We start from the raw sequence: 25,370 nt of genomic DNA, 5'->3' as shown, positions 1-25,370 counted from the left end.
AAATTGGCTTCTTTGTGAGTTGAGTTGTTACCACTTTTAAGAGTATTCAGTAAATGCATCTCCATATTGCTAAGAGAGAGTGAAGCAGCCTACAAAATTCAGCAGCTGACTAACGGCAATTACAGACAACCTGTTCTGCAAATAATTGGTTTATTTGGGGTAAAAAATGAAGATAGAGTAATTTTTCACCTGGTTAAATCCACAGTATATTGACTTTCTTTGTCAGTATGGGTTTTCTTTATCAATATTGATTTTTGGGAGATAGATCTCTTATTTTATTTGCTTATGGAAGAGGCCAAACAGTATATGTTGACCCATTCCAACTACAGCTGTCATTTGGTAGTGAAGTTTGTAATGGACTAAATGAGCTGTCTGAACTTCGGGCTTCCCAAATAAGCCTCACCAAGCTTTTTTCTAGTTTTTAGAAGAAATAAAAGACTGAAAAATTGAGATCTTGATGTACTTTGCTGTACAGGAAGCAAATGTAACTCAGGAGGTATACACATAGACACATACGACCAGTTGTTGACGTTTAATTTTTAACAGTAAATGAATTTGATTCTAAAAAAAGGCAAGTTTGTGAAATCTTCCCCAAAATTCCAATGTGGAAACTGCTTTCAACCTTGTGTCCTTGGTATCAGTTTAGCTTTCTGTAATGTCATTATCTGTAAGGCGGGTGTGTGACTTGGATAACACCTGCAAAACACCCCGGCCATTTAGGTGAAAAAGTTCTGAGAACTCTTTGAATGCATGATGATTTTCCAGGATAGTTTGTAAAATACCGCTTGGAGACTGGAGTGTTGTGGTTTGTGGTGTTTGGTGGGGTGTGTGTTGTTTGTTTGTTTGTTTAACTCCTCTTGAAGCATTGTTTAGGATTGTAATCAAATTTATTCGTCTGGCCTCGTGCAGCTTTTCTAAGTGTGCTGTTGTTTAGTGGTTTTTCGGTGGTTTTTTTTTTTTAATTTGAGGTTCTTTATTGATTGCAAAGTTCCTTCTGTTTGTCAGCTGAATCTGACTCCAGCTGTAAAACATGAGGCCATGGTTTGTTCCTGTAAGTTGCTGGCTCATGTTGTTTTCCTACAATGTGCAGTGTAGTGTTTGGTAAACTGTAGAAGCCAACTCTGATTTGTGGTGCCACTGGCTCCTTGTGGACAGAGCTTGAGGCTGCGCTTCCCACTGGTTGGATCAAGTGCTCAGGAGGCTTTGTATAGTTATAGGCAAATATTATTCTTTTTATCTGAGGTAATAAAGTATGTACACTGTCAGTGGTGCTAGTACAACAATGTGTTAATTTCAACTATTTCACTATTGTTCTGATTTCTGCTGTCATTTAGTTTCTGCCTTATTGAGCAGCCTCTTAGAGAAGCAGCATTGCAAGTATGAAGTGATTGCGAATGTTGTGTCAGAGGATTAAAGCTCAAAGCTCTGGGTAGTAACAAATGGTTAGGCTATTGTAATATGACTGTTCAGCTCTCTAGATTCCTGTGGTTGAGCCTCCAACATTCAGTTGTAATCAGGATCCTGAAACTTTGCTATTTGGGATCTCATTGATTCTATGGGACAGGTATATTTATGAAGCCGACACTGAATGTCGGTAGGTGGCCTGGCTTGTCATACGTGTGGCAACTATGTGCATGTGAAGCATGTAAAGTCTGCAGATGTGCAAGGGTCAACAGCCTCGTGTTAGACTGAAAAGGACATGTCAGTTACCCAGAGGCTTTATTCCCTGGGTTTCAGTGAGTGCACTGTGGAGATCATTACGGCAATTATCCCGCTCCCAGGGACCGGGAAGGAGAAGCACAGGGACGTTAACCTACCTGCCTGAAATCACAAGAGAGTCTCTTGGCAGGAACTGGCTCCACATCTCATCAATCTCTTGTCCGTGTTCTGTCCACGGTACCACAACAAGACCTTCGTATGTAATTATTTTATTAAAAACTCTGAAAGTGCTGCTCCGTTGTTATAGGCGCTGCGTTTCAGAATACTTTCAGATGTTTTTAAGCATTGTTATTGTTCAGGTAAGAGAGGAAAAACCTAGTCCCTTCTTTTTCTTGCACTGAAAAAAGGATTCACACCCAGCTGCACAATCCCATCCCAGAGCAAATTTTACAGCTTAGTTATTAATCCCTGGAAAAGAATTTGTAATGGAAGTGCTGACAGTTTCTTAATTGCTGTGATTCTAATTGAACCTGTAATAATAAGGTAGCACCCAGGTTTGCTGAGCTGCTGTGTCAGCTGTCGAATCCAGGCTCACAGAAATCCCTTTCTGAATGGAAATGTGGTGTAATGCCGTTCAAGGGTAACTTGCATTGGCTGCAGGTGTGCTTAACCCATTGGCAGTTCTCTCTGCTCCTTTGCGAGATAAACCATTTTATTCTTAGGCTAGATAAAAGCCAGTGGCATTCTAGGCAATTGAGAAAGAATTAGCAGTGTTAAAAATTTTCAGTCTCTAGGAACTGGTCCTGAACACATTGCCAGTGTAATACCTGATAATGCCAAACCAGCCATCTTAGCATGGATATTTAATTAGGTTTGCAAAACTCAAAAATGCATGTGTGCAAAAACTAGCACTTCTGTATGGAATTACTAGCTATTGTATTTCTTTGTTTCTAAAAATATGTCTTTTTGGGTTAGTGATGAAACCTCTCTTGTCGTTGTCCATCTCAGAATTGATCTAATTGAGCTTTAACTGTCAGTCTCATCTGCAACAAGAGTTTTGGAGTAGGAAAAAGGAAAGATTGCTGCAAAAAAACATTTTCTGTGTTTGCCTGTGATTTTCAAAAAATAGTTTCAATATGGGGATGAAAAAATATGTTTTTAGAATCATTTTGTGTAGTAAATGGAGCATTTGAGATAACAGTTATGATGGTGTTTGTGTGTCTTTGAGGAGCTAACCTTCTGAAAAATAACAGCTTTTCTGATGGCTGTTCAGCCAACGTATTGATCACTTCAGTGCTACTGAGACATGTCGTGTGCCTCAAGCATTGATCCATTACATTATCAGAATATTTTGGATAAATAGTCGTGTATAAAATTAACTTGTTTTATTTTTCAGTTGATGTAGTGTCAGGGAAAATGAAGAAGTCTTCACCAATATAAAAAAAAGCCAACGGTTTTATTTGGTACTTATTAATTATAGGGTTTTAATTAGCATTACTTTATTTGTAAAAATGAGCCATTTATTTTCCTGAAAGGAAGCAGTTAAGTACTAACTGAAACATAGTTCAATTTGTTTGGCTTTCTGAGAGATGAAAGGAACAAGCTGGTTTTTGTAGGTGGATTGATAAGCATGACTGTAATGTCAAATAATGCAAAGTCTCTTTGTTCTTATAAATGAAGACAAATGCCAGTATCTGGTTTTGATGCTACTGGACGTCCTCTCCTGCTAATGTTCATTTTGAGGGAAAAATGACTGGAAAATGCTTCATGAAGATTTAAGGGTGAAGCCAAAGCCTGTGGCTTGCATTCCCATGGCCAGCTGCTTCTTAGGTGAAGTTGTTGAGAAACCCTCTGAAGTTGGAGTCAGCTGCCTTTGACTTGCAGCTGCTTTGATGCTGTTGTAAAAGCCAGCAGGAAAACTGCATCTATAGATGGATTCTAGCACTAGGAGCACTGTATGGAGTTCATTGTTGCTAACCTACACGACAATATTGATTTTTAGGTGTGAGAGAGTGCACAGCTCAATTTGATAGCAGTCAGTCATTTCTAGTGCTCTGACACTGATATCACTAAAATTACAGTTCAGACAGAGACATGGAAGTAAAGCTGCGCTGTCCCCTGCAACCGCTTACAGGCAACTGCTGGTCAGTGGTGTTACTGTTCCTGTGTTTGCCATGGATTGATGTGTGTGTGGTGCTGTGGCTGCTCTTTGAAGCTTACGATAAAACCAACGCCAAAGAAAGATGTTGCACAAACCCGCCTCTGTCACTTAACCAGCAGACAAGCTATTGTGGTAATGTGGTGGGACAAAATTTCTTGTTCTTCCGTGCTGGATCGCAGCAAGAAAAATACAAGAATAGGTCTCTCAATTTGTTTCAGTACTTCTAGGTCAAATATCTCAGTTATTTCAAAATGTTCATTTTGAGATGTCAGTGATGATCTATGAGACTGGGAAGGTTCTTAATTTATTAAACCAGTTTGGCTGTCACGTCTTACTCATCAAACTTAATGGATTCAAATGTTTAGAATTTGTGTGCAGCAGAGTAAGGGAGTTACCTCTAGTGAGTGCAGCCATCAGTGTGTGCTTTAGATTCCATATGTGGAAGAAGTAGATTGCTGCATGGGACTAAACTGCAGCGAAAGGATTTGCTCCAAAGTAACCCATGCTTTTAGTTTGACTTTGTCTTTGACTCCATCTGAATATGGTGATAGTCATAGCCAGCAAGTACTGGGTTTGGGTCAAAACATGTTCGTGTCTTTTATTGTCTTCTGTGTAACAGAAAGAGCCAAACTATTGGGTATTACCATCTGTGTTTCAGGTGGAGTTCAGCGTGCCTGAACTTGTCAAGTGTGGGCACAAAACAAAGTGTCTGTTTTGAAATGATGTAATAACACATTAACATTAAATGATGTGGGCAGATGGGCAAGCAAGGTCTAATTGGGTATAATTCACCCTTCCTTGTAAAAAGCGGGATGAGTTGCTCGCTCTGTTACTGCGTGTCCTGCTGCACCTCAGGCAGTTCTGACGGAATTGTTGAAACTACTTGGAAACGTCACCCAACATAAACTAGCCTGAAAAGAAGATTATCAGAGCAGCAGTGTGGGAACAGAGAGGAATAAACCCATAGATTCATCTCTTCTTTCAAACAACAGTTTATTCTTTCCCGGCACCTCTCGTTACTGCAGATGACATGTATGAATTGACTGAGGGTCAGCACTCGGTTTGCTATTGCCATGTCCCTTCAGCTGGGCTGCATTAGAGCAATGGAGTTACATGTATTGGAAGTGCAGATAGATGTGATAGCTTAAAATTAGCTACAGAAAGGCTGGAGTTAAGCTTCTGGAGTTTTACAAGCATCTTTGATGTGGAAATTTCCAGCAATGCTTTATTTTTATGGGCTGAAAGTTTTGTGTTGTATTACACTATAACACTCTATTATATTAAATAACTTTTAGTTAACATTTTCAGTACAATCTGAGTTGCCTATCCAACCGTATCTCCTGTGTATCTTTAGGAATACATTTGGCTCCACCTCTACTTTTAGTAGCCTTGTTCCTAAACCTCACTTTCCCTTTATTTTTCATTTAAAATTCCCATGCATTTTGTTCCTTGTATTCTAATAGCCATCTTGCTGAGCAAAGTTCAAAGTCTGTGTAGTTGACTGCTTTCTGTTTCATAGGTGTGTCTGCCTTTTGTTTCTCATTTTCTTCAGATCCTCTGTATACAAAGAGAGATTCTTAAAGCTGCAGTCATAATGGGTAAAGATGAGACCATAACAGTTAATGTGACCTATTGGCCTGAATATTACAAGTCTTTCCTTGCATACAGTTTCCTCAATCAGACAGGAGCAAGTGTGTGGAAGTGCCATGAGTTGCATGCCTGCCAAGAGTTTGTGTAAGAATGAAAAGAACTTTAACCAGGCAGCCCAGTATTTGAGCTTTGACCTGCTCATGGTTTCCTCCTTCAGTAAATCGTGGCACGCTGGCTTCCTGTGCTCATCTGTCCAAGCTGAACAAGAGGAAAACGTATGTTTTGTAATTCACTGCGAGAATGTAAGGAAAAAAGCCTTAGTAAAAGGAGTAGTAAGATGCTTGAATATCCTTTTTTTCCTGTTCAAAGCAAATAAAACAGCAGGAGTAATCCATAGCATCCAATATATCCACTTCCTTTGTGTCAAATTAGATGATTCATATGCACAAATAAACACAGGAGTGTCTTGCATGCTGAAGAATGGGTGGTGCTAGAGGGCTGGAGTAATAATGTTTACATAAATATGAAATCATTTATACCCATTCACATACTTCAAATTGGTTAGCACACTCAAACTAGCAGATTTTTGATGGGCATGTTTTGGTTGTAGAGTTTGGTACAGACTTTCAGGAGAGATCACAAGTCCGGTGCTATTGCTGAGATACTTAAAAAAACAATCAGAACAAAGACAATTCTGAAAATATTTACTTCTCTAGAGCTTAGCACACTATTGCCAAGTAACCCATGGAATGAGAGCTGTCCTTTCCTCCTGTATCGGTCCATTGAGTGACTTTGGTTCGCAGCTACATATTCAGAAAGGAAAAAATACAGAGATGGAGTGAACAGTTCAAAACAGGGTCATGCAAACATTTGCCCAAATCTTGATACTCAATGCTAGAAACTTGTGTGTGGTTGGGGCAGGATGATGAACAATGCAAGTACTTCTCAAGTTTTGCTTTATTATCCAAACAAAGTGATGTATTCCCTTAGTCAGCAGTTCCTGTTACAATTGCACCATATGTTCTTGGCAAACAGCAGATGTACAGTCTAGCAATTAGCAACACAACTTTCCCACTTGAGGGTTTGGGATAATACTAAAATAATTCATAATTAATTTGTGTTCCATTCCTAAGGCAGTTTTTCTTTTTGGTGCTACTTGTCCCCACTGTTTGCTGTGCCTATTTGTGTTTCAGAAGGGTTTGCCACTTCAACATTTTAGAGGTTTTAAATAGACACTGCATTAAATCTTTTCAATAACCCAGAAAGCATTATCCGTTTTAATGCTTGAATGACTAGGTGGCTTCCCCAAGATAACACAAGGCACTGTAGAGATGTGAGGGGACGCCACAGGTGTCTTGCAGACTGATGTTTCTGCAGAGGCAGCAGAACTGTAGGTTTGGGGAGCTGCCCGGGGTGTAGCGTCTGCTCAGGGGCACGGTGGCGCCTTGCAGGCCGTGCCGATGGATCAGCTCAGGCTCAGAGCATGCTCAGGAAGGCAATCGGAATGAAAATCTGCTCGAATCAGCCTTGGTGTGGGAAGCGGAATGGGATTGACTGGCTGTAATAGGATATATATTTAAAAGTGTCAGTTAAAATTGTTCCTGTCTTGTCATGTTCTCTAAGAGGAAACTTGTACTGTTTGTTGTGAATAGTATGTTAGGCTTTATAGCCTTCTGAGGAATGTAGTGATTAATTTCCTTTTTCCCAATTCAGCCTTACAGTTCTGTGGCAAAATGTCCAAATGTATATAATGTGTAAAAATCTGCATCATGTTTCCTTCAGCAGAAAACTGATGATCTTAGGACTTTCTTACATAGTCCTTTGCTAGAGATATATGTATTCTTATGGGCCTTTGATTCTTAAATTATCGAAAATGATAGTAAAGATGTAAGAAAAGGCAAAATATTGTCTTTTTTTTCCTATAAAAAAAACAACCCAACTGTAAAAACTCTTTAAGCAGTTCTGTCAAGTGTGAAACTTTGATCTATCCCCTACAAAATGTTATTGTCTCTTTTTACAGTTTATTTACAGTGCGTTATAAGTCCACAGGTTTTTTTGGTTTTGTCCCTTTAATTCTGCTTAAGCCAATCAATAATTGTCAATTTTTTTCTTGGTAGTAATCTTGCAGGCTGCAGATGTTTGATATCTATCCCTTATCTTTTTCACAGGCAGTACAGGGGGGGGCTGATTTTTGTGACCGTGCTTTAGCTGCCGATGTTGCAGTCATCCTTGCTTTCTGCTTTTTCTTTGGAGAGCCCTGAACAATTAGCATGAATGCGATTTCTCTTTGGTTGGGAGGCACTTGGCAGCATCCCTGTGTAGAGTAACTTGCCTGTGTATCATTGAACATTCAATCGATGTTACATTAGCTTGGAGCCAGTGTCCTATAGAACATTTATTGCCAGAGATGTCACATTACTCACTGCATCCCTTGCCATACCCTGTCCCTCCCAGAGCCTTGCTGGAGCTGTGGCTCTATGAGCAAGTGCAGAAGTGTCTCCTCCTCTTCCAAGTCTTCCCACATTTTCTTCTTCCCTTGTCTCTGGAGGACATCTTCCTACGCGTAGCAGTTGCGCAGGTGCTGCAGGTACCTCTTCAGCAGGTCAGGATTTGCCTTCAGCCGGCGGATCAGCTCATAGTTCTTGCAGGAGCAGTGACCCTGGCAGCAGGTCTCTGGAGAAGCTGAGGGTTCCTGGCACGTCTACTGGAAAGGACAGGGCAGGGAGCACGGTGAAAGGAGCGCTGGGACCTCTCTGGCCCAGCCAGCTGACACCATCCCACCTGCCTGACCCCCATAGCTCACCTCTCTCAGGTGTCGCTTGGCTTTTCTGCAGAGGTAGCATACAAGCAAAGCCCCGCTGAGCAGCAGGCACAGGGCTGAGCAGCTCAAACAGGCCACCTCTGGGGACACCAGCGTCGGATCCAGCCGGGCAGGGATGTGTTGGAGCTGCCCTGCTGATAAGGGCCGGTAGGAGCGCTGGCTCCCCAGGCCAGTGCGCTGTTGCAGCAGGTCCTGGTCAGGCACATCCCACATGAGCGTGGCCCAGGAGGGACGGCTGAGACGGCCGAGGCTGCCGGGGCAGAGAGAAGCCATGCAAAGAGCCAGGAGCAGGGACAGCCCCGGCCTGAGCATCGCGCCGCTCCCCGCTCAGCTGTGCTCTCTGCACCGACAAGCTCTCGCTGTCACCCTGAGCCGGGCTCAGCCATCGGGGCCAGTGTCTGCATGGTGAGAGGCTGGCGGCATCAGCTGTCACCAAGTTCCCTGCGACGTCACAACGCCTTTGCCTGGCACCCACTGAACGAGGAAGGTCAAAGCAAGAATGGAGAGTCTGAGCACCTGGATATCACATCTGGATATCAGTGCCATCTGGTACAACCCAGCCACCTCCCTGTGCCTTTTGGCACCCTGCCGCAATATGTACAGTAATATAACAAAAGTCTAATTGGAAGAAATAGTAAAATATTTCCCATGATCTTATCTCCAGTTGTTCTTGTAAAAATATTGTGTGTGTCCATTTTACTTGACTTTTTGTTGTGAAGCACTTGAAGAGTTCTGAATTAGGGATGAAGAAGAGCGTAAAAGCAGTCAGCTAGTCCTGACGTGAGAAACCCCACATCATGTCCTGTTGCTCTGAGACATAGATACATCTGAGAGAAAATGAGACCTGACCATATTTAATAATGTAGCGGAGTGAAGTATTTTGTGTTTATGGTGTGTACGTAACAAAGGGAAAGTAACTCCTGAGGATCAGGGTGCTGTTAGTTGACTTTCCTGGAGCTACAACTATTTTTTTCACCTATTCACCTCTTCTAAAATAGTTTGTGATAGGATCAAAAGAACAGACTGGGCCCACAGGCAAAAAATGTTGTAAATCTGGACATAATTATTAGAGTAGTAATGGGCTTAAGAGGTAACACGGAGTGCAATCTCTGCCCTGCTTGACAGGAATTCAGGACTAAAGCAGAGGTGTTAATTTGATTAATGACGATATGTGAAAAGCAATACCACAATAGTGTAATTTTCAGCATATGATGCGAGTTAAAAGACTCCATCTGCTTTCCAGCTAGGTTAAAGACACAGAGACAAAGATGCACGAGCTTTCAGAAACGTGCATCAAAAATTCATATTTCATGTATGTAAAACAACTACAAAGTTGTTTTTTTATTGCTTTGACAAATAGACATTAACCAAGAAGCAACATGGACAATCAAAGGCTTTAAAAGCCTTTCCAAAGGGATGTTTCTGGAATCTCTCGGGGGCTGTGATCTGCACAGAGGAGTTGGTAGGGAATGGCAAAAGTCAGTGAGGGCAAGAAACAGAGAATTTATTTGTATTCCACTGACTTGAGGTGAATGCAGATAGGAAAATACAGACCAAGAGGTGTGATAACCAAGAGACATTGCCTGTATTTTGTTAAGCCTTTTGCTTGACCACAGAAGACCTAAGAAATCCTGAAATGCCCAAGCTTGTTTTTTGATACCTCTTTTATGCATTCAGAACTGTGTTTAGAACACTCGGGAAGCATGGAGTCCTGCTGTAGTCAGCTGTCTTTTAATCAGAGTTTTGTGTTCACACACAAGTGTGTGAAATCTGCTTTTATGTCTCTGATTTTTTGGAACTGAGAACCATGTGGTATCTTGGTTTTGCATTTCTTAGATCTTCTTAATTGTGCCTGCATAGCAATTAGGCTTGTGCATAAATTTAAGAAAATAATATATTCATTTGTTTTTACTGTATAAAATATACGGAGAATTCATTTCAGCTTTTACAATAATCCTAAAAAGCATTCAGAATAGGGCAATTTGGTTCACAGTTACTATATAGTTCATTTTGGCCTCTCAGGTTGGTTTTACTATTCTGTCTTTGGCTCTGGAGTGGCCACACACAGGATGTCCAGCTCCTCCAATGCAGGGGCTCAACTGCATCCTTGAGCACTGACCAGCAAAGCATTCGCATTGTGCTTACCTCCCATTGAAGTCAATGGGACCACTCATGGTTTGAAAGTATGTGCTTTGAAGTGTTTTACTGAATGGGAATGAGATTATTCTCATTCTTAAAGTCAAGCATGTGCTTAAGTGCTTGGCAGAATTGAATTAGCATCTCTGAGTTAGCACAAGGAAAAACAAACCTTCTAGCAGCTTTGTTCAGAAGGTCTTTTTTGTAAATTCCAGTTGAGTTTGACCACCTCAGAGATAATGTCATTAAACAGTGTCAGTCAACTCTCCTTTGTTTTTTCTTCCAGCTGTTTGTTCTAGATATTTGTCTTCTCGCTGGGTTGAGAGGTGAGTTGAATTTCTTCCTTGATATTCCGAGCAATTCTGTATTTCAGTAGGCATCTCTCCTGTGAGGATGCTGCCTTAGTCCTCCTCTCTATTCCTCTGCCTTGAGATAGATCCTGTGGTAAACATAGTCAACAGCTGTACAGTGACGTGCTACAGGTACCTTATTAATCGAAGACGGATCTGGAAATTAGTGTGCCCAATGTTAGGCAAAGCTTTCATGGGTTGCTTTCGTGAATACTATTAGCCACATTGATTGATGTTGTTTTAGTTTTTAAAATCTTTCCACTACTATGGATCCCCTGGAAGAGTTCTTGTTGCCCAGACCTTTTCCATGTGAGGTGAACATGGGTCCCTCTATCTCAGTACTCTCTTTTCAGCTTGGACAAGTAGGAATGGAGCACAGGTGTATGGACCTTCAGAACTGCATGATTAATTTGTGAGGGTTTTATCTATCTTCATTATAACCCATTAAGGGATTCTGTACTTGGTCAGCATAAAAAAGACGCAAACGCAATCTACTTCTATCCACTTAAATTGGGAGTCAGTGTACTAGGAGTGATTAGATCATACATGTCCAAATGTCACTTTTGCAGGATTTAAAAAAGAATTACAGATGGGGTGACTGAGGCTTATAGGGATGAAAAGCCAAGTGGTTTAAATCAGCATGTTTCACTTCAGTGGAGCCCCATGAATTTACAACAGATGAGGATTTGGTCCGTTTTAATGCAGTTAAGGTCACGCGTTCAGCTGGTGACAGAGGTAATAAATGACCCCAGCCCTTGTTGTCACTGTGGTTGCCATATATGCAGCAGGAGCAGGCAGCACTGGAGATGGAAAAGCAGCCAGGCTGGAAAACGTGCAGGAAGCTTTAGCATAAAAAATAAATTGCTGCTGACACTGAAGCTGTGATTCTGGAAGACAAGAGGAATAGACGTGGGAGAGCACGGAACAAAGACTCGCAGTTCTGTTGGCACTGCGTAGTGCTGAGGCAGTTCTGATGGTTTCTTGGAGCGAGCTAGAGGTATGCATTTGGAATACATGGAAAGACAGATTTTACAAGGAGCACGTTGAAGCAAAACTTGAATTCACTACTGACTGTGCAAATAATCCAGATCATGCTTTAGAGACACTTTATGATGCCTTATGAGCCAGCAGAATAGTATAAGGAAGTGGTGGCATGTGTATTTGTGTGTGTTTGTTTTTTTTAATAGAGATGCGTTGAATGCCTGTGGGAGTTGTAGCCAATATTGGTGCTTTGTTTCATGCTACCAACCAATTTTCTGCAGTGAACAGTGTACCATGAGCGCAGAGCTAGGGCCGTGTTATTCCTGGTATTTTCCCCGTGAGAACAGCAGCCAGCCTGCACAGCAGCGATCTGTTCCACTTGAATTCCAGAGCAAATGGCTGGCAAGGAGTCTCACCCGCTCTGAATGTCCTGGGCTGAGGCAAATGCTAGATTTGCTGTTTGCTGATGTGCAAACGAGTTAGTGCTCTAGTGGGCATGTTACATGTTGTTTTCCTGCCTGGAGAGAAAAAAGAAGCTCCTTTATTCTTTCTAGGTTGATTTTCCTATTCTGTTAAAATAAAATACAACTGAAAGTCGAATTGCTGTCTATAAATGAACACACCCCGTGTTTGTGACTAAGTCCTAGTATTTACTGTGAAGTCCAAACAATCATTTTCCTTAAAGCCTTAATTGAACAAGTTTTTCTGCTGTCTCTAAGGCTCATAAAAGGCTGCCATGTGCATCATGAGTGGAGGTGAGGGCAGAAGGATGCCGCTTGATCCTGCTGAATCCTGCCCCGTCACCACGCTGCCAGCTTGTGTCAACCTAACATGGCTCAACATTAGTCAATATCTTTTTGTCCCTTTCTGTTTTAACTTCTGTCCGCACTCAGGGATCTGTGTAAGACCCCTTCACTTGTTAAAAGTGAATAATTCATTGCTTACAAACGCATGTCAGAAAGGTAATCATGGGAGTGGATGCCATGATGTTTGAGTTACAAAGCAAACAGGTACTCTTTGATATTTCTATTTCCAGGTTATTATTTGTACTTGTAACTGTTTCTAATTAAACTATAAGTATTGTGAATACCAGAGGTTTAAAGAAATGCATTGTATGCTTTTCCAGAAACCAGATAAGTGATAGAGGTGAGAGAGACTGTTTCTCTTCTGTTAAAAAGAGAACACAACACACCAAACCCCAGTCACACAAATGTGACTGTGGCTTCACTGTGGGATGGTCCTTGCCCTGTTTCGGACTGTTTGTATCTGATTGTTGAAGAGGTGAAAGTCACTTGTTTGTCGTCTTCACACAGTCACGTTTTTGCAAGTAGATGATCCTAGCTCTTACTGGAGAGTAACTGGCTGCTGGGTGGATGTGAAGAACCCCAGTGGGAATGGTTCATTTCTGTCCCCATCCTCTGTATATTACACTGGAGTGCTTTGAAAGAGCCTTGCATGCGATACAGAAGCATTTAAAGTAGGGGGTGATTTAAATGTAGATAGAGGAAACAGTGACCTCTAGCTTTCTAGACATCAGTTTCCCTGCTTCTCTTTCAGTAAACCTGCAGTTCACCTGGTTTGGGTGGGGTGGATTTACATACCCAGTGATAACGAATGAAAGAATGAGTGACATGTGCCCTGTCCCATGCTAACATGTGCCTTCTGGCAAAGTCAAAAGAGTATATATAGATAACTTATCTCCAGTTTTCTTTGAATGTTTGTTACACTTTTAATTTCATTCCATCACTGGGAATAGCAGTTAAGGAGTGATGAAACAGCTGTATTCAACTGGTACAAGACCAGTCAAAATGGGAGATGAGGTTTTGATGTGTGTGGGGCTTCAAATTTATTTATTGCATGTTTATATGCTGCTTCCTCTCTTGTTTCCTGAAAGCATCGGAACATTTGCAGATGAAGACAGTGCTGGGCTGCAGGCCACAGGAAATGTCATGTCTTGCCTTAGGATAGCTCAGTGCTTGGATCTTGTGTTCTTGTTTTCCAGATAGCTTTCATAAATCTGAAAACAGCTTTTATTTATTTTGCATGGTCAGTTTTCAGTACCGAGGGAAAGTGTGTGGAGTTTTATACATATGCACGTGTAGACACGCATAATTTTTTAAAGGTCTAGCTGCCTAGGTTGGGTGTTCTTTTGTTTGTAAACACTGTTTATAAAAATTCAACTCCAAGCAAGTTCAGACATAGTAGTAGCTTATAAAATTTCACATCGGAATACAGCTGTGGCCACTGTTGCACAAAATCCGTCCTTGAGGTCTGTACTGTGCTTAGGGGTTACACGCACAAAGGAGCAGAAGGGAAGAGTGTTATTCACAAAAGTAAATGGAGCTGGTCTGTATTTGAAGTAATTTCACTAGTTTCATTTGCAAAACCAAATTGCTTCATATCAACAATGCTCTTTCTTAGTTAGTGCCTTCTATTGTACAGGCATTTGGCTGTGCTTGTGTTTTCAATAAGGCCCCATTAATCCAACTGCATTATCCTTGAGAACTGCTAAAGCCCTGACTGTTTGTGTGCAGGTGTTTGCTCTTGTTTTAAATGTAAAACAATATTTTAATGGCTTTTTTAGGCTCTTATGTTCTCCTTGCGTACAGGATTTCACACACATAGTGACCTCTGGGAGCTGTGTAGATAAAAACAAGTCCCAAATATAGTTGAGGGACAAGTAATATTGGGATAAAATTAGAAGAATATTGAAAATGGTAATGCTGAAATGTTGAGGACAATGTAGGGCTGGAATCTTTTATGGAAGTCCAATGATGCAGGTGGGAGACACAGGCTGCGATGCTGGGCCAAAGGACTGTTCCTGACCAGTGCATCAGCTGCAGTAGGACTTCTGTTGAGTCACCAACAATTAGAAATCATTATTTTCATGTCTTTTTGTGGGTATTTGTAGTACCCTGGGGTAAATTTAATTTATGTGTAAGTCTGGAGCCAGGTAGTCTATAGTCTGTCTGTCTTGTGGTCCTTGCCTTCTGCTCTATGGTATTGCGCACGTGAGGGATGGAGTATATTCACAGTTTAAGATTCACATGTTAGTCCTGTGTGTTTTGCTTTATTATATGGTTCTTGACTGAAAGCATTGAAGAAAATATATAGTCTTCCTTAAATTATGATTGCAGCCTAAAAATCATACGGCTGTGTAGGGGAGAGGAAGGGAGCGGATGAACATTGATGTTCTGCTCCGATTTAAGATCAGGTTGGGTGTCAAGTTATTTCCCAATTTAAATGTGGGTGCCTAATTCAGATGGTTCTTTGTGTGGGAGATATTGTTTGATGTTTCTAGGAGGTGGATCTTTAAGGAGAACATATTTAGAAAGCTTTGCTTAAAAAATGCTGAGAGGTAGCAGCAGGTTGGTTTCTCTGTTGAATAAGCATATATTAGCTTTTGGTATGTATGTGCAATTATGATAATGGTAAAATTCAGAAATCATTTGAAGTCCTAACTTGCGCCTCAAAAGTAATAATGAGAAATGCAGCAGCTTTTTACACGTGTGGTCACTGAACAAGTGGATCCATGGCCCCATCTGCTGGTGTCCAATTCAATTAAGTGTTTTGAAAATAGTTTATCTGCCTTTAGTATACCATTTTGTCTCATGTAATACCAGGTGCAAAAATGTGCACCAAATATCCATTCCATAAAAAGAAAAATGTTAATGTGTCTACTGCAGCATGGGGTAAATGTCAGTTTTGGGAAGAACTGGATTTTAGAATGAAAAGCTATTACAAAGTGATGGTTTGCGTGTTTGACTGAAATTAAGGCTGCTGTAACACTGTGCAGGCTCTTATTGGACTGGTCACATTATGTGATAATGATGCAAAATATATGTTATCCTAAAGAAGGAGCTTGATCTAATTTAAAACCTTCCTGGAGTGTCACTTGTCCTTGATCCTTCTTATTTACTTATTTTCTTGTTAGTATTCTAAAAATGCAATAATTCATTTTAAGGTACATAGAGCTTTGTATCAGGTCCTAAATTGACTGTCTAGGATCAGAATTGTTGTCCCATTTAAATCTGGAAGATTTTGCCCTTTAACTCAGTGCTTAACTTTGGCACTTCTACACTGCAAGATGTCTGTGTGCATATATATATATATATATATATATATAAAATGGTACATGCAATTAATATTCAATAAGTTAATAAATTATTCACAATATTTGAAGTATTCAAACTGTATATGCACACAAGCATTTGTATATACATGTATGTGTACATGGATGTATGTGTTTTAAGAAATAGCTCTGATAGCTGTTGTAGACCTTACAAGAACAGTATAGTTAATTCCTCCTGATGCTTAGACAATAAGAGAGAAGTTGTCTGATTATTTGTGCTCTTCCTCCAAGGGGCAATGAAGGAAAAATTACTGAAAAAATGTGTATTTATTATCTACAGTTAGAGGCAATATATTCTATTAAAAATTGTTAGCCTGGAAAGCCAACGCTGAGTATATTCATGGGTCCAGCAACAATAATAATAATAATTACAATTGCAGGACCTGGGTATTGTTTAGGTTGGATTTTAGTGTGTCGTCAGACATCACGGATGGTTTGTGGGAATTAGTGACGTTCCCAAGCCGTTTCTCTCATCTGGGAGTACAGAATTGCTTATTGATCCCTGTGCCCGTGGGTGCTGTGGCTCTCGGCAGTGCTCGCGCAGCCTGGAGCTCTGCTGGCTCTTTCATCTAAAAAAAGAAGTTAACATGGAAAGTACAGTCCAGTTTCTAAACAGAAATAGTCTCTGAACTTACTCATTACCCCTTCTTTCAAGTACTTTCATTACTCCTTAAATATTCTGTTTCCATTTCTATTTTTACCTATGTGTGTATGTATATACACTGTATAAATTCGTTGTACCTGTGTAACGCGTGTTAAATTGCTCGTTAGGTGAATGTGTATGTTTTTGCACTTGAGGTACAAGCATTGTTAGATAAATGATCTGATTTTTATTCCTACCTGCTGAACACCTGTAGCTCCCGAAGCTGCACTTGGGCATTACACCTGCAGCCTCTCTTGGGATTCCATATCACGTTTTCATTGTTCCCTCTGTGATCCTGTCTCTCACAGTGGCAGTTTATTATAACAAGAACAAAAAGGAGATAGAAGTTGTATGTATTTCATAAAGATTAATTTTCTTTTAGTAGATCTGCTGTGCTGATCAAAATAAGCTTTCAATGCTTAAACATTTACAAAAAATGACAAGTGACTGTTGCAAAAATAGCTAACTATACGCAAGTGGGCTACAAGACAATTAGAAGTGTGCAAAGAAAACCTTAAAGTTCAAACCTAGAAACAGGATCCCATATTTTGACAAATTCCTAGAACTTATAATTCCTTATGAAGAATTTTTGCTGGTGCATATTTTAGCTTGACCGCAATGCCAGCATTTTCTCTGCTGTGAGGTGATGCCTACAGCCTGGAGCAGGAGCACGTCAAGGAATGAAAATGCCAACTGAAAGTTGGGTGAAAATTTGAAAATTTAAATCCTCTTGTTTTCTTGCAAAGATCTGAATATGTAGGAACACAAAATAATACTTTGTTCTACTCAGGTGGTGAAAGATCACGTCTCTTCTAAGCAAGCTTACAGTTTGTAAGATGACTTATCCTAAGAACTTAAAAAAACAAAGGCATTTGGGCAACATGTTGGTAAATCTCTTGGCAGGTAGATTTTATATTGTTACCCAGTGTGATTTGCATTGTATAATATATCATAACGCCATAGAATGTTTTGAGCCACATCTTTGCTCAGCTGCTGGCTTTTCAGCACCACCTACTGAACATCACTTTGAAATTCTAAACAGCTTCAATATGCAACAGCTTGCAACTGTACATAAAACTGATGTTGGCATCTCATGTTTAGGCTGACTTAAAGCCTGTTCAAGTGCGCTTTGAGGCTGAATCATTTATATTTTTTCTCTTTTTCTCCTCCTCCCAGATTTGTTTATTGTCTGCAAAGAGCCACAGACACTTTGTGCCCTGATGGGGGACTCAGGATCCAGACGATCGACTCTAGTATCTCGGTTGCCAATATTCAGGAGGAGTATTAGCCGGAGACACGACTCCCTTCCTTCCTCACCTTCATCTGCGAATGCCATTGGTGTCCACACGTCCTCCCCCTCCAGCACCAACTCCAGCTCAGGGAGCACAGGCAAGCGCCGCAGTATTTTCCGCACTCCTTCCATTAGCTTCCATAACAGGAAGGGGAGCGAGCAGAAGCCTGACTCGACCAGCCAAAATGTGAACATCTCAAATGGTGCCCAGTCCCCTCTCAGCACTTTGCAAAAACTGAGCTTAGAGGAACACATTAAAAGCAGAGGAAGGCATTCGGTTGGCTTTGGCAGCTCACGAAGCAAGAAGATAACAAGGTCTTTGACAGACGATTTTGAAAAGGGAAAGGAGCCCTCGGCTAATAAGAATGTCTTTATAAATTGCATAAGCTCTGGGAAGAATGAGGGTGATGATTCGGGCTTTGCGGAGGAGCAGAGCCGATACTCCGTCAAACAATCCACACGAAAGCTTCTCACTAAATCTTTTTCATCGCACTACAAGTTTTCCAAACCTGTTACGGAGAGTCAGTCCGTTTCCTCTGTGCAGCAATCCCGGTGCTCGCTGGAGGTTAAATCGTACGTGGATAGTGAATCTGTGCTCACCAAGTCCTCTCCTCCGTGTTCGGCCGAGACGCCGCAGGGCCTGGGGAGCTCCTTGCAGTCCCCGCTGCTCTCAGCCGACCTCACGGCTGCGCAGACCCCCTCGGATTTTGTTGCCCTGACGGAGGACTCTGTTTCGGAGGTTGATGCTCTGCCCAGCAGTGGTACTGGGGTGCTGCTTGCAGAGGATTTTGGCCACAATGTCTCTGCCTCTCAGGTCTTCTTGAATCCTGCTGCTGCTCCTGTGAGGGAGATGGATGTTGTGGGAAGTACTGGCCATTCTGCTGGTGTATCTCCTGTGAGTCACGCAAGCTCGTGTAGCGTTGAATCTAATACCTTATTCAAAACCTCAGCTGCTAATCAGACAGAAGTATTGTTGCAAGCCAATGAACTACATAGTAACGATGCCAGGCACATAGGAGAAATGAACTCTGCAAATGCACATGTAGAAACCTTTGCATTACAGTGTAGAGAAGAACCAGTGATGCTGTCTCCAAAAGCACAAGAGTTGAGTGGGACCAGAGCTGAAACCACGCACACGAGAGAGGCGATTCCTGTCACAGAGGCAAAGATCGTCCCACGTTCTGAACCTCAGTCCTTCAGAACACAACGGGGTTGTGAAACAAACCGTTCTAAAGGTGTGTCTCGTGGTCTTTTCAGTGTTGGATTTGGTGGTTTTTTTTGGCCTTAGTTCTTTTGCAAGATTTGTTTGGAGGGTGCGGATGCAGAGCTGAGCTAGGAAGGTCAGACAGAAACCAAACCCAGTGTGCACCCCTGTCCTGTGTGGTACTAATGAAGCTGTGCCCTGTCCCTACAAAACTTGGACTTGCCTCTGGGCGCAGAATAAGGCAGGTTGGGTTTTGACACTGGTGGACCAGCGATGGTTTCTCTGGGGGATTTTACTGGACAGTGGTTTGGAAGTGTCCTAGAAGGAGGGGAGAAAGGAAAGGAAAGGATGGAGCAAAGGTCCTCTGGATTCCATGAGGAGCTGTGGGCTGTAGTGTGCTGAGTGTGCTGGTCATTGGGGCTGAACAGCAAATTCTGTGTGACACTATCTGGTTAAGCAGACTCTGCTTTCTACAGAACATCTTGTGCAACTGCCTTTCAATTCAATCATGTCAAGCAAAGTAGTGTTCTTATTAAGAAAATATTTGTAGAGGTTAATTCTCTGTATTGACTCCTGATTGTTTCTCTGTTTGTAGTTGATCTTGCCAATAGCTTCAGTCCGTACAGAGAAGGCAGATTTGTTGAGAAGCGCCTGAGATCCTCTTCAGAAGGTACTGCTGGAGGCAGCCGGCTGATCATAAAACCCAGGGATGCAAATACAGAAGAGCTGAACAGCCTGCGGAAGCAGAGAGCAAGTTCCTCGTCCTCAAAAATGAACAGCATGGTAAGTTTTATTCTCATACGCACAGGTTTTTGATTTTCTGTGATTGATGTAACTATAATGAGAAGCAGCGAGTTTACGAGTAGTAGATGGTAATAAAGGGGAGGGGAAAAAAAAAAGCAGCTGTCTCAGGCTTCCAAAATATGATACAGGCTCAGCTACAGATATTAAAAGTATTTTTTCAGGGTGTGGCATTATGAAAGTGTCTGTGTACTTTCTGTGAAGAGATTCTTCTTGTCAGGCTTTGCTGATTTGCTTGGAAGAAAAATACTGGGAGAGAGAACTGCAGCAAAATTCAGTAGGACTGTTTCTGAGGTTAAGTACAGTGGGCTACTCTGCGGCAACATTTTTTGGTTACTGTGTGAGTTACTTCATGGACCTGTATGTCTGGTAGGAGCGAGATGAGATTCAGAAGTTGTACAGAGATGAAGTTGTCTGTAAGGAGGCTCGTTGGAAAGGTCTGAGTGATCTCTTTTGAAACTGGTGGCAAGTCTGAATGGTTTCGCTCTGAGCACAAGGTGAGGGGAAGAGGAAAGGATCTCTTCTGCGAACACCTGAGGGTCCTGAGGTCTGGAAGAGCTGAGATAGATCAGAATAACTGCAGCAGAGTACTTTGGAAACCTCCTTAGTGAAAGAATAGAAAGAACTGACTAGCTGACAAGGTTGTGGTTTCCTACAGCTAGTAAGAATAAACATTTGAGGATGAGCTTAATTTATACTTGCACGTGTATGTCTCAGTGAGAGAAATAAAGATGCTAAGATTGAACATCTACAGCAATGGCATCCGCTCTTCAGCTTATGGGTATTACTAAAACAAATTTTATGGCTGTTATTAGTCTGAAGTATTGTATTCAACATATTAGCTGAAAAAAAGGAGGATTTGTTTTGTACTTGTATCTGAAAACAGCTTTCCATAGAAAGCAAAAAGCTCCAGGTTTCTTAGCCATGCCTAGAGTTGCTAAACTAACTACATAAATAAAGAGGCTTTTCCTTTTTCAGGTTTACCCAATAGCTGTTATGTCACAGTGATGCAGGACCAAACACATCCCTGAGAGACTCAGGTGTGAACACAACTGCCTTTTGTAAGAGAGAATTTTTTCAGTTTATCAGAGTTGTGAAACAGATGGGTAAAACCCGATGTTAGATTTCCAGTTCTGTGCTCTTTTGGTGTGGTTTTACAGGCTCATACCAAAACTCAACAACTCCTATCGTTCCCAAGCCAAAGTTTGACTTTGTGCTCCTTTGGCTGCCACTGGATGTAACATCTCTCTGGCCTGAGAGGCCGAGGAGGGCTAAAATTGTCTTCCTATCTGAGATTCGCCCATACTAGTACCTGGTTGCTCATTTCAGATAGGTCCCCAGAGAAGGATTTGATTTAGTGTGAAATCCCCTTAATGGAAACTGGGTTGGGAAACTGGGGTTTGGGACTTTCTCAAGAGGATGTGAAATCCATGTCTCGTTTTGGTAAATGTCACTCACGTGTCTCCATGTATCATCCAAAGTCTCCTTTGTGGCTGGGCTTGCAAATGCTGCTGTGGATTGCAGGACATGGTGACATGGGTACCTCCAAAGATGGTCCCCAGAGTGGCATTGACTCACTTGGGAGATGCTGAAAGGGTTTTTAATCTGGGCAAGAGCGATGCTGCTCAGAAAGGACATTTAGAGAGAGAAGAAAGTTTTGTTTTTTTTTTTTTTAAAGAAGTTTACAAACGTGACAATGTTTGTAGTGTAAATAATGAACATAGTAGTGTAAATAATGAACATAGTAGTGTAAATAATGAACAGAAACAGACACTTGAAATTAACTACTCACATTACTAATGGTGTTTTTCATCACAATAGTTTCTAAGCCATCGTTCTTGCAGTGACCGATTTTTGCCACAAGGTGCCACCATTTCACTAAAAATGGTTTTAAGTTTTAGCATTACATAGTAATTTTTTTTTTTTTTTTTAAAGCTTAAACTGTAATTCAGGACACGTTTTGGAACAGTTTAATGTTGATTAGCCTGTGCAGTATAATAGACCCTTTCCAAATGAACATGGTTGATACTGATGCAATTTAAAGAGATTCGTATGGCTGTGTACAAATGTTCCAACCATCAAGTCATCAGTTACAACTTTAAATATTTAGACATAACGTATAGACTAGTTAAGTATGTCTTAGAAGATTGATGGGAGCTGTGGCTGACCTCGCTGTTCTCCAGCTAGGTGGGTTTGCATTGCCAATGTGTAGGACAGGCCAAAAGAAAGAAAAATGCAAAGCAGCATGGTAAGAGACCTGACTGATCTGAAATATCAAGACCATTGAAAAGAATGTAAGCCTGAGTAGTTGAAATCTAAGAGAAAATTAGAATAAACACATTGCAAAAAAAATAGGATCTGATTCCCAGTTGAATAAGAGGATAAAGACACAAAACAGCGGGAAAAAAGACATACAAACTGTGAGTATTTGAGATTCTCATTGTGTTTCTGGAGGGAGCAGAAAGGCAAAACATAGGTCACTTCAGTGGAAATGTGTTATGGCCCCTGCTTGGAATGCCTGTTTGTGATAATTATCTAATTAGCAGCTGGTGTCTAGACTTTAATTAGGTGTCCTGGACATTCTGTGCACTGTACTGTCACTGTACCCAGGCTTTGTTACTGAGGTGATTTGGGGTGACTTAGCAATTAATAGTCAGGTTTCCAGTGTACTTTAGAAATGGTATTTGTGATGATGGAGCAATTATCCAAACCACTGTGTTCAAATCTATCCTCGTGTTCGTGAGAGATCTGCAACTTGTGAAAGTGTGATCAGTGCTTCTCGCAGGTGACTTGATTTTTAATGTTTCCTGAGTAGTGTTAAGCACCACTTCTGACCTTGTTGGTACATCACGTGAGAAGCCACAGGATCCTTTCTCCATCGGACTTCACTGAATGTACGTGAATTAGGGCTAAATTTTTTCATGTTTCTCTTCTCTGTGCTAAATAGCACGATGTTTTACTGGTGTCTGATGAAGCACCGAGCGTGGTTGAAAGGAGGTTGACTGCTGGTCTAGAGAAGATTGAGATGATTTTTGTATTTGCTGTAGGTTTTCTTAACATTATTTTCTCCTGCTCTTTTCTCCTTGAGAATGGACTTGACCTTGTGCATCATACTTTCTGACAGTCTACACTGAGACCCTTTGGAAGATGAGATTTTTATGCAATATGTCACCAACACATTAGGTGGCAGATGCAATTGAAAATATGAGTTGAATGGTTTATGAACTACAGTGGGTGATTGCTAGAGCTGGAAGTGGAATTGAAGGCGTTTGTTTTTGTGACCTGTCAATGCGACTTGTAGAGGTTTGGTAAAACTGTATGGGACACACTCCCCAGCTACAGGTTAATTTGCTATACATACAATATCTCTGATATGTGTAATATTCATGAAAGTGTTTTCATAGTTAAAATAGACGTTACATTTTGTCACTGAATTCTGGGATCTCTGCTTAATTCCAATTCCTCTTTGTTATGCTGGGCTTCTCAGGGAGAATATTTAGGCACATCAGTTCTTATGGAACTGTTCAAGTAAATCCTGGAAGGCAGCAGTTCACCCTGCATGTGAAGTGGACTTGGCGGAGTTCATTTATAATGAGCTTTGTACTAATGTAACAAAAATTCTCCTTTTGCAATGAATTTGGCGTTTTGCTCCTTTGTGGAAAGAAACTGTGCAAGCTGTGTAAAGCAAGAACTGTCAGGACTACTTTGATAGTATAAGGCTGAAAAGTGCGATCTAAATAGGAATGAACTGTGGATCATAGGTAAGTAGTGATTTGGGCCTTATATTCTTAATTTAGCATGGAGAAAGTGCCTTTCATGTACTATTAGCATTAAAAAAATGGAAATGGCAAAGTGAGATTTAAGTGTTTTGTCTGTGATTTTTAGGTCAAGTCAACTAGAAGCTTTTCAGCTACATACCCTGGGGGAAATGAATCTCTGTGGTGTAATATACTTCTTTTAACTTATTAAGAGCTTGTAAAAATCAGATTGCTGTAGTTAGATGCTTTGAGTTAATTCTTGAGATCAAGTAACTAGCAGAAATTAATTTAATGTGACTTAATAGTTATGTTATAGTGTTGTGTGTACTTTTTTAAGGACATAGTCACTATAGCCCCAAAAAGGGTGAACTGGATCTTTTCTAACAAAACACACTTGTGTGCGAGTCTCACTACAGTCCCTAAATGTTTTTGGCAGTTAATGGTAAGAGAAAGTTTGTTCCAAAGCTGCTTGTCTTTAGGGTTGATGTTATTTTTAAGGATTCTTTTTCCCCACATGAAGGGAAAGATTTCTTGCTGCACGGAAATATCTGGTAATGCATTATACAGTGTTGTTGAATGAAACATCCCGTGGTCAGAAGTGTATTAGGTTTTTCATCATGTAGGTCAGGTGTGTCACAGGTAGTTTGTACTCATTTGTTTTTTATGAAAATAACAATTGAAAATGGCCCATCTTGTTGATAGAGTGACAAGCTCCTGCTGTTTCTTGTGCACGTCATTGCCTGCTGGGTGGGTCCTTCAGACAGCGGGACCAAGAGTGGTCCTGTGGTCAGAGCTCTCCAGGGCTTTCCTGTGAGCTGCTTAGTTGTATTCTTTTGCTCATGTGACAATCAACTCAGAATAAATACAGTGTTTTTTCCCTCAAGCTATAGCAACTCAAGGTAGGGTACTCTTTCCAGACCTTTGATCCCTTTGATTGATACAAAGAAGGTAATGGAGTGAGAAATGGAGATGCTGTTGTGTCATTCAAGTCACTATATTTGCAGTCTTGCTGGTGCGTTGCTGGAGGCAGCACTAAGAGCACCGTGGGTCAGGGATGTGCCAGTGGCTGGAACATGGTCTGCAGAGCCCAGAGCTTGCTGTTCACAGCAACAGTGTCTGCTGCTCTGGGGGCAAGTGCACACTGGCCCATTAAAGGCTCGGAATCACATTGTGCATGCTAGATTACAGATTGATATCTAGACAATAGATTTGGGAATGCCTGTCTAGGTTAGCTCACCTTTTAATGGAGAAGCAGGCAAAAATATTCAGGAAAGGAATGAGGTGTTAGAAAACATTTTGTTACCTCAGAGGTCATTTTCTGTATTCATAGCATTCGTTCAGGAGAACTAATAAAATTCATTGTAATAACATAAGCCTGGTGAACAGCTCAATGTCTTTCTTTTGCAAATTTCAAAATTCACTGAATAGATGTTTTCATTAAAAAAACCACAACTCAAACAACACAACCTTGAAACAACACAAACCTTTCTGAAATTAATACGCTTTAAATTCAAGACAGGAATGTGTATTTTTGTCTTTTAATTCTTGATAAAGAAACAAACATTTTAGCGTTTTGGTACTTTGAGAAGCTTTCTTGGTTTTGAAGAATACTAGTGTCAGATAACTGAGCAGGATTGAAAACTGCATGAGCAGTCCGGAGAGCTGTTAGGAGAAGAGCATTGGTAGTTGAGAAGCAGGAGTTAGTATTAGCTGGAGGAATTCAGTGCACAACACGTAGTTAAAATGCAGTGTTCGAGACTAAAGACATCCTGGGAGGGGAGTTAAAATGGTTAGTAACAGTCTGTCTTGAACATCTGCAATGGGCTGAGGAGTTTTAATCCAT

General features: G+C 41.0%; 1 protein-coding gene across 2 annotated transcripts in view; it reads left to right on the top strand.

Annotated features, from left to right (window-relative positions):
- CCSER1 (coiled-coil serine rich protein 1) overlaps nt 1-25,370 on the top strand; it is a 413,875-nt gene that overhangs the window by 18,413 nt on the left and 370,092 nt on the right. For both annotated transcript variants that reach the window (XM_082050532.1, XM_082050533.1), the window contains exons 2-3: nt 17,650-18,999; nt 19,564-19,751. In XM_082050532.1, the coding sequence (XP_081906658.1) occupies nt 17,694-18,999; nt 19,564-19,751 (1,494 nt within the window). In that variant the 5' untranslated portion in view covers nt 17,650-17,693. The remainder of the gene's footprint in view (nt 1-17,649; nt 19,000-19,563; nt 19,752-25,370) is intronic.

The sequence above is a fragment of the Streptopelia decaocto genome (genome assembly GCF_964273445.1).
Source record: "Streptopelia decaocto genome assembly, chromosome: 4".
Classification (NCBI taxonomy): Eukaryota; Metazoa; Chordata; class Aves; order Columbiformes; family Columbidae; genus Streptopelia; species Streptopelia decaocto.
The sequence above is the reverse complement of the archived record's forward strand: the minus strand, read 5'-3'. Positions and strand labels throughout refer to the sequence as shown.